Source organism: Arachis hypogaea, chromosome 11, assembly GCF_003086295.3.
Source record: "Arachis hypogaea cultivar Tifrunner chromosome 11, arahy.Tifrunner.gnm2.J5K5, whole genome shotgun sequence".
Classification (NCBI taxonomy): Eukaryota; Viridiplantae; Streptophyta; class Magnoliopsida; order Fabales; family Fabaceae; genus Arachis; species Arachis hypogaea.
In genome coordinates, this window is record NC_092046.1 from 86,225,589 (window position 1) to 86,234,120 (window position 8,532).

General features: G+C 34.9%; 1 protein-coding gene across 3 annotated transcripts; it reads left to right on the top strand.

Moving 5' to 3' along the window:
• Positions 1–457: 457 nt before the first annotated feature.
• On the top strand, positions 458–7,436 carry LOC112722280 (uncharacterized). 3 transcript variants are annotated; one of them, XM_025773267.3, is made up of 14 exons: positions 458–820; positions 1,311–1,493; positions 1,576–1,684; positions 1,771–1,803; positions 2,272–2,396; positions 3,105–3,239; positions 3,509–3,585; positions 3,697–3,962; positions 4,876–4,932; positions 5,022–5,190; positions 5,938–5,995; positions 6,066–6,151; positions 6,240–6,296; positions 6,886–7,436. In XM_025773267.3, exons 2-14 carry the CDS (start codon positions 1,349–1,351, stop codon positions 6,979–6,981), a joined length of 1,413 nt encoding a protein of 470 aa, XP_025629052.1. In that variant the 5' UTR covers positions 458–820; positions 1,311–1,348; the 3' UTR covers positions 6,982–7,436. The 3 variants fall into 3 exon arrangements, with proteins under 3 accessions (XP_025629052.1, XP_072063129.1, XP_072063130.1); XM_072207028.1 differs by lacking the exon at positions 3,105–3,239; XM_072207029.1 differs by lacking the exons at positions 3,105–3,239; positions 6,240–6,296 and having other exon boundaries at positions 6,066–6,171; positions 6,842–7,274.
• The last annotated feature ends 1,096 nt before the right edge of the window (positions 7,437–8,532 follow it).

The window sequence follows — 8,532 nt, forward strand, 5'->3', positions numbered from 1 at the left end:
TTATTATATACACAATTTACGATACTTATTTAAGTGAATTAGTGAACCACTAAACCAACTCAAATTGTTTTTTGTTTTTTGACATATGAGTTGGTTTAGCTTTTGTGAGGTAAGGATTCGAGGCGAGGGTTGCTGTTTGGGTTTCTATTGTTCTTTTTTTTTTTTTTGGTCTTTACAAGGTTCCCGTTTCCGATTGTTTTTTCTTGTTATGGGTTTTTATTTCTGTTTTTTTTTTCTTTGTCTTGGGGTTTTATTTCTGTTAAAGGGTGGTTTAGGAGTTGTGGCCTTTGGACTCGGCTGTTTTAGCGGATCCTGACCAAACAATAAGATTAAAAGATCCATGAACTAAAAAGCTGTAAGAAGTAAAAAAATCAACCAAAGGCTTATTCTTTTTCGGCCATGGTCCAGGACCGACCCGGACCATACCATATGGAGAGACCCGACCCTCATTGCATTTGGCCCGAAATGCATCTGCTTAGCCTCGTTGAATCAGCGCCGTGCAGCCCTATTCCCCAACGTTCTCCTCTTTCTGTCGTCTTCTCCAGCGGCGCTTCCACCAGAGGTTTCAGTTTCCGTTTCCGATCTCCTTTGATTCATTGCATCTTCATCTTCTTCAAGTCGGGTTCCTGCAAGTTCTGAACCATAATCTGAACGCCGCTAGCCTCTCCGGGGTTTCCATAAGCCCTCTTCCTTTTATTCTCTTCTTCTTCTTCTTCATCGATTTGCCGAGGCATCGTGTCTCAGTCTCGGTTCATTCGAGCCTGAATTATCGGTTCTGTTGCTGTTGTCTTACTCTCAGACTCGTCCCACTCCTCTCACTGTGAGTGATTTCTTTATTATTTTATAAGTTTAGGTGAAAACTGGTGCCGTTTTCCTAATCTGTGATGTGTCAAAGTTTTGTTTTATTTTTATGAAGAAGATTATGTTAGGTACAAGGTCTTAAAAAAATGGCTCGTTCTGATCTGAAATTATGAGCTTGTTTTTGGTTTGTAGATTTGCTAGCATTACCGGAAGCTATTAGTTTCTGTTTGCTCCAGTGTCTACTTATTGTTTGAATAAATAGCTAATATTTATCTAAGGTACTGAAAATTTTTTATAACCATTTGCAAATTATGTTTTAAGTTCCTTATCATAGTGGCAAATGTAGTGTACATTATGTTGAAAAAAAAGGGATCAATAGGATATTGGTATTCGAGAGGAGATAGCTAAATTTGGAGATGTATATATAATTTTTTTGTTTTAGTGGGAAAAAAAAGGGGGATTGCCCTAGCAGTGAGTGAATTTTGAGCTGAAGAAGCTTATATTTGCAGTGCATCAAAATCAAGGAAGATTAAAAGAGAGGGAAAAGATGACAAAGAAGAAGAAGGTACAATGGTTCTGGATGTGGGTGATTGGCTCTGTCACATTGAGGCTGATTCTGGTGTACTTCCCTAGAAACCTCAACCTCTCTTCTCGCCCCGAAGTCTCCACCCCTCTAACCAGTCTTCGCCGCCGTACACTCTCTTTTTCCACATTCTATGTTCCTTGTTTATTCCAAAATCTGTAATTTTCTGAGCTCAACTTTTGTTTCCACAGTTGCTGAGGGTTATTGGCTGAAGCGATCATCGATGTCGCCATATGCTGGATCCATGTACCATGGTTCTCCTTTGTTGTTGACCTTCCTCGGTCCTCTAACAGTTACAAGGTATATCTATTGTATCGGACCAGCTTTATTTATTCTTTGTTGCTTGGATTGAATTGAGTAATGACCTTGAAGATATTGTTTTGCAGAATTGAAGGGCAACCTGATCAACTTCTCTGCAGGTAACTTCCTTTGCCTTTTACTTGTATTTGGTTTTTAATCAGTTGTTTGTTTATGTCCTAATCCTCATTAATTGTGGTTGCTCAGTTTTTCTTTATGGGTCAAACATCTTTTCCACCTTGTTGGTGTTTACCTCGAGTGAATCTAGATACAAATGTCCTCTCTTTATACAATAAAACTGTGATTTTGGCATTTTGCTACTACCAGAGAAAGGCCATTGCTCTAAAATTGGTTCTGACTTTTTTAAATAGAAAAGAAGACATGCTTATAGTTTGTGCATCTTTAGGATTGAATTATAGTTACATTTGATCATCATATTTCTTGATGCTTTTAAATCTAAAATAACATGTTTCTCCATCCTTCTTCTTCTTTTGTATGTTGCATATTGAGTTCTTCATCCGCATTATTCACTTTATGTATGTTGCACACATAGTTAAGCAGTGAATTATCCAGCTCATTTCTGGATACAGTTTGGTTTTTGTGATTGCAGATGTGATCAGTGCAACTCTCATCCGTGCTGCCGGTAGAAGTCTTCAGGCAGCATACAGTTCTAGTTTAAAAGTTATTGGCCTTCATCAGTTATCGGAAACTTCAGGTTGTTATTGTGTGTGCTGTATATGTTATCCTCCTGGTCAAATTTAAGATGTTAATTTTATGTAGATGTTAATTTTAGTAATCTACTATTATTATATCTTTATTGAAAATCTAGAAGTTATATCCATCGAAATTGCTAGAGTTAAATTTTGATATATAAGTTCACTGCTAACGGATGTTAATGACGTGTTTATTATAGTTATTTCAGTTGGTTATATGTGTGAAATGTAACCTGATAATTACATCAATGGCTGTTTCCCCGGCTTGAACCCGTGACCTTGAGGTCACATAGAGAAAACTCAACCGTTATTCCAAGGCTCCCCTTCTGCATTTGTTCTTGTTTAAAATGGGAAAAAAAAAGGTAGTAATAGAGGTGGTTTGAACATAAGGTTTTTGAATATATCCATTGAATGACAGGAGTATTCCCTAGTTTTATCAAAGTATTGTGTGTTTCTGTTAACAAATGGATGCTGAAGATTTTGTGGTTTGGTGACCTGTAAAAAAAATAAAAAAGAAAAAACACTAAATTTGTGCATACCACTCATTCTCAAAAGTGTTTCATTAGGAAACATCACTTAACAATTATCGTTATGCATTAAGTTCTGATCATATCGTATATTTAAAGGTTCTCTTGTTGAGCAGTGGATCATTTTGAAAATTATTGTAAATTCTTGATCATCCCTATTGATAGTGTATTCACTTTTTACAGAGGTTCTTCCTTCAGGAGATTTTGCCGCTCTTGTATATTTATGGAATCCTTTCACGATAATTGCATGTGTTGGTCTATCCACATCTGCAATTGAGAACTTAGTTGTTGTGTTATCACTTTATGGAGCTTGTAAACGTAAGCAGCTATAGCTAACAACCTCTAGTTTTTAATTTATGGAGCATGCTTGCATGGACAAAATATATTGGTAATGATTGCCTATGGGATCATCTAAATGCTATTGAATTTATTTTGGAAATGTTGCTAGAATTCACAAGAAATTACATCATTAGGGGATTATGAATGATTAAAACAGGATCAATCAAATACCATTATCATGTTATATTAACTGGATAATGATCTTCCTTTTAACATTTTGTCAAATGTTGATACTGTTTTGACAATAGGATTAGCTTCACTGGCAGCTTTTGGATGGGTTTTGGCTACACACTTGTCTTTGTACCCATCAATCCTTATTATTCCAGTATGCTCTTACTTGAACTCATTGAATTGCATCTGCAACATACTATGAAATCTTTGTAATCTTTTACAATTACTAATTATCTATAAATACATTTATAATCTTATTTACCAGGTGATATTGTTGTTGGGGTATGGTCCTGATGCTCCTCCTAGAAAGTTATTCCAACAGAGGATAAAACTTGAGGTTGGCAATTCCTCCTCAATTGGTAGCAATAATTTAAAAGAAGAGTTGAAGGATCAAAGTAGCGTGCTAAAGGTCTTTGCATGGAGGCTAGTTGTTCATTTTTTTATCTGGATACTGCTGTGGTCATCCTATGTCTTAGTCTTATGTGGCATATATCTCCAAAAGCATGGTGGTCTACAGGAGTTGTACAGAAGGTTTTGTCTAAATATTTCACAATTTTTATACCAAAACATAGCGGCATATTTGTTTGTATAGTGTCTAATTACGAATCCAAATTAGTTTATACCTTCAATTTTATTCAGACTTTTATTATTTACACCATTGGTTATCATTGCTTATGGAGCAGTCGTTTGAAGAATTAGTGAAGATTCCATTCGTTATCATTTCAATATAGTTATAGACCTTTAAAACCACTCCAAAGCAATTGCATAAGTACTGAGTTCTTGTCAGTTTATATAAATGTGATGACCTAGAAGTTCCAAAAAAAAAATCTTCTGCCGTTTTGCCTCTTAAAAGTTGAAAATCTTGAAGTCTTTATTATTGTTATTTGTTCATGTAATGCTTGAAACTACCAATATTGTAAAGTAAAACAATAATTTGTAATTTGGGTCATTAAATCACTCGTTTCCTGGTTCCAGCATTTGCATAGCTTTTTTGCATGTCAATGCAGTATGCATGATTTTCAACTAACAACAACAAACAAACAACAAAGCCTTGTCCCACTAGGTGGGGTCGGCTACATGAATCAAACGACACCATTGAGCTCTGTCATGTCTCATGTCTATAGAGAGACCGTTTACATGTAGAAGTAAATTGTGATACCTGGTATTTAAGGTCAGTGTTTAAGAAGTAAATTGTGATTTTGGATGAATTTTGTCCAGTGACAATTTTTTTCGGTTCTTGGAGGTGGTAGACTTTACTATATTATGCATAGTTGAAGAACGTTGATTTGATTATAAGAGTTCTGCTGTTGTTTTTCTGTTATCTCTTATTCGTGTCTATACGTGACACAAGACTTGTTACTTAGTTAGAAGGACTTGTTTACAATTTTGTATCTTAATTTTTAGTTTCATCATTGTTAATGGGTCTTTCTACTTGTTTACGCAGAACCTACGGTTTCATCCTTACCATACCAGACCTGTCTCCAAATATTGGAGTTTTGTGGTATGTTTTATAGGAGAGGAAGTAATCTTGAATGTTTGAATGTTGCATACCTACCATGAACTCTGGCACTTACATAGTTTTTAATGCAGGTACTTTTTTGCCGAAGTTTTCGACTTCTTCAGAAGTTTCTTCTTGATGGTATTTCATGGGAATATTCTGTTGATGATAATGCCATTAGCCTTACGGCTTAATCACCGGCCATGCTTTCTTGCTTTTGTATATATTGTGATTTCTTCCTTGTTGAAGTCTTATCCTTCAGTAAGTTCTAATTTTTCCTTTAGTTTCAATTCTGACCAAGTTTTTATTTGTCTTTCCTTTATATTCAATTCTTACTGGATCAAAAACTAGTGCAAAGAATTTAGGCATGTAATATATCTATGTATATGAAGGCTAGCCTTCATTTGGTGTTATGAAAAGAATTTCCTATTTAGAAGGAAAGAAATGCTATTGTCTTAATCCTTGATAGAGTAAAATTTGTATTGTCTCAAATTAAAAATGCTCAATAAGAGCTATACACTTGCATCTGCACAACGCATTTAGAAGAGGGAACCTAAAAGTTAGTTGGAAAAATGTTGACCGCAAATTTTAAAGATCTAGCACAGGAATTTCGATAGCCTTATTTATATTGACTATAGAAGATAATATATAATAGTTTCATTGATCAATCCAATCTAACTACTATATTTTCTAACATAATTCTATGACATCTACAAGCAATTCTGATAGGGAGTCAATCAAACCATAAAAAAGCTATACAACATTTGAATTGCTAAAACATGTTTAGAAGAAAAGGGAAGAAAGGGGGGTGGGGGGCTACCATTTAGTTTGAACATGCAGTTTTTTAGAATATTAGTAATTGCTGAAATTAGTAACTCTACTATTCAGTATTGGAAAAATAAATAAATAAAGAGGCTCATCAGTGTTTTTCCATTATATGTTCATTGGATGTGAACTTGTTTTCCTTTGTAATTTAATTGATCTACTTAAGTTCCCTTCTTTTTCTAGGTTGGTGATTCAGCTCTATACTTGGGTTTACTTGGGTTATTTTCTTATGAACTCAAAGGTTACTTCTCTTTCCGACTCTCCTTTTATATCATAGTTTCTTCTGCAATAACCAACACCTTCATTTTCAGACATACGATTTTCTTTCTTGCTGTTTGCTGGTTATGTTGGGGTTTCACTTCTCAGCCCTGTGATGCACAACTTATGGATATGGAGGGTATGGATTTTTGGTTTAATGTACATTTTCAAATAGGTAAATCATCTTGTTATCTTCAGTTAATCACCTTTGTAATTGGAATTTGCAGGGTACTGGGAATGCAAACTTTTACTATGCAACTGCAATTGCTTATGCCCTCTTCCAGGTGCATTATCTCTACTCATCGAGTTTATCTTCCCCCACCCCTCTCTCAAAAAAAAAAAAAAAAGCACTGCTCCTTGATATTCACTTGTGCAAATTTAAGGCTTCAAATTTTCCTTATTCCTTTTTTTCTTCCTCTTTGCGCCCAGATGTGTGTCAAATAACATGTGGAATAGTCTAACAATAGCCATTAAACTATAATCAAGGCCCTTGCCAAACTATATATTCCATACACTAAACTTAATATAGTGATACTGATCAGTATTGCTTTTTACTGGTTAATCATATTTAATTTGAGACGATATCAAGTCACTGTCAAGATAGATCAGATTAAATTGCATATTCTTGTGTAGTTGTTTCTTATTTAATTGAAGGGGAGCCTTGAAACCACTGTTGAGTTGTCTCCGTGTGACTTTAAGGTCATGGGTTTAAGCCATAGATCGGCCACTCATAAAAGTATTAAATTAGGCCACTTAGATACACCCTTTAAGTGTGGCCCTTTGCCAAATGATTCAGTATTGACAAATTGTATGAAAACCGATTGATTAGGAACATTATAATCTTGCGGTCATAAATATGGTTGCTATGTGCAGGTTGCTTTGGTGATTGAGTGTGTTAATTGCATGCTTAATCATGATAGAATGGTTACAAAGCTAACTACTACGAAGCTTAAAGATGCCAAATCTTGATAATGAAGCAGTATGATTCTGTGTCCACTAAGCTTCAATGGGATGTCCCTGGTAGACTATTTCCATGGTGCAAGATTGTGCTCTGTTCTTCAGCTCTTGTCAAACTATGTATTTGCATGGATGCAAGCGTTTGTAACCTTAGTTAGAATTTGAACCAAAGGCATTTTGGAATTAATGATAGGATATATTACAAGGATATAAAGAAGAATCACCGTGTCTTTTTGGAGTGCTGAGAAGTGAGAACTGAGAACCGTTTTTCTTTGGTGTGAAAAAAGAAATTGATTTACCATAAAGTTTTGATGGCCTTTCTATTGAATAGTAAGATTTAGCCCATACGTATTTCCTTTGATGGCTTTTTTATGGCATTTCTTCGTCCCAACGGATTAATTAATACTATATGTATGATGTATCATCACTAATTTAATCCAATGACATATATTTGAATTGTGCACTAAGCTTATCTATGATGCACCATAGTTGAACTATAGGTTTTAATAACTTTGCTTGGTGCATAATAGAATTATTCTTGTTTTATTTTCATGTTAGCATTAACGTATAATCGCATCACCTAACAGCACTTTATTGGAATGTAATACAGTGGCAATAAGTGGCATCAAACTACTCGAGCATATCTCCCAATATTGTTCTTGAGTACAACTAGGAATGACTAATGAGGACTGAGTTAAACATAAAGTTAAAATATCACTTGTGTATGGTGAAATGAAACGAATGTGATATGTCTAATCCCCAGGCAGGAAAGGGAAATCTTAAGAGTTGTCACTAATGCACAGAATATATAGTCTGATTTGGGAGGGAGTGATGTTTGAGTTTGAACATCACTTCTGAAAAAGAAAAAAAAATACTAAAAAATTAGTATATTTGGAAAGACACTGCATATCTATACCAACTTGGTGTTTGGTTATTTACCATGCATAGCTAGAAGCCTAGAAGTAGAATGTAGCCGAAATTATATTGTTGGTTTGTTTAGGGTTAGCATGGGCTAAAGCAGAAAATATGGGGATTAACAGTTAACAATGTTGAAACCTGAAAAAGATCGACACCCGTGAAGATCAACACTACCTTGTTACCGTACTTTCTAGGTTTTTCTTTTCTTTTTTTTACCCTTTTTTCCCCAGTGTTTTTGCCTTTGCCATCTGCCAATCTCACATGACAATAAAATCAAGCAAAACTATAAAATTATTTAGTATAATTTGTACGGTTTTTCTAAAAGAATTGTGGTTTGAGAAGAGATGGACCCACTGGAAAGTTTTCCTTTTGCCCCAATTTCGTGATGCAGGAATATGATGAAAGTGAAGGGAAGAGGATTGAGTAGAAAGTACGTAAAGACTAAAGAGCAAAGATACGTTGGGAGATCCCTCGATTCAGATGGCAGGAAGCAGAGATTGAGGAGAGAGGTAAAGGTTAAACTGTTAAAGCAGTGATAGATTGAAGATTGAACAGTAACACACACCGACCTACCATTTGTCACATTCATTTTGTGACTCACGTGATCTATAGCTTTAGGATTTTTTTTTTTTTTATAAAAAAATA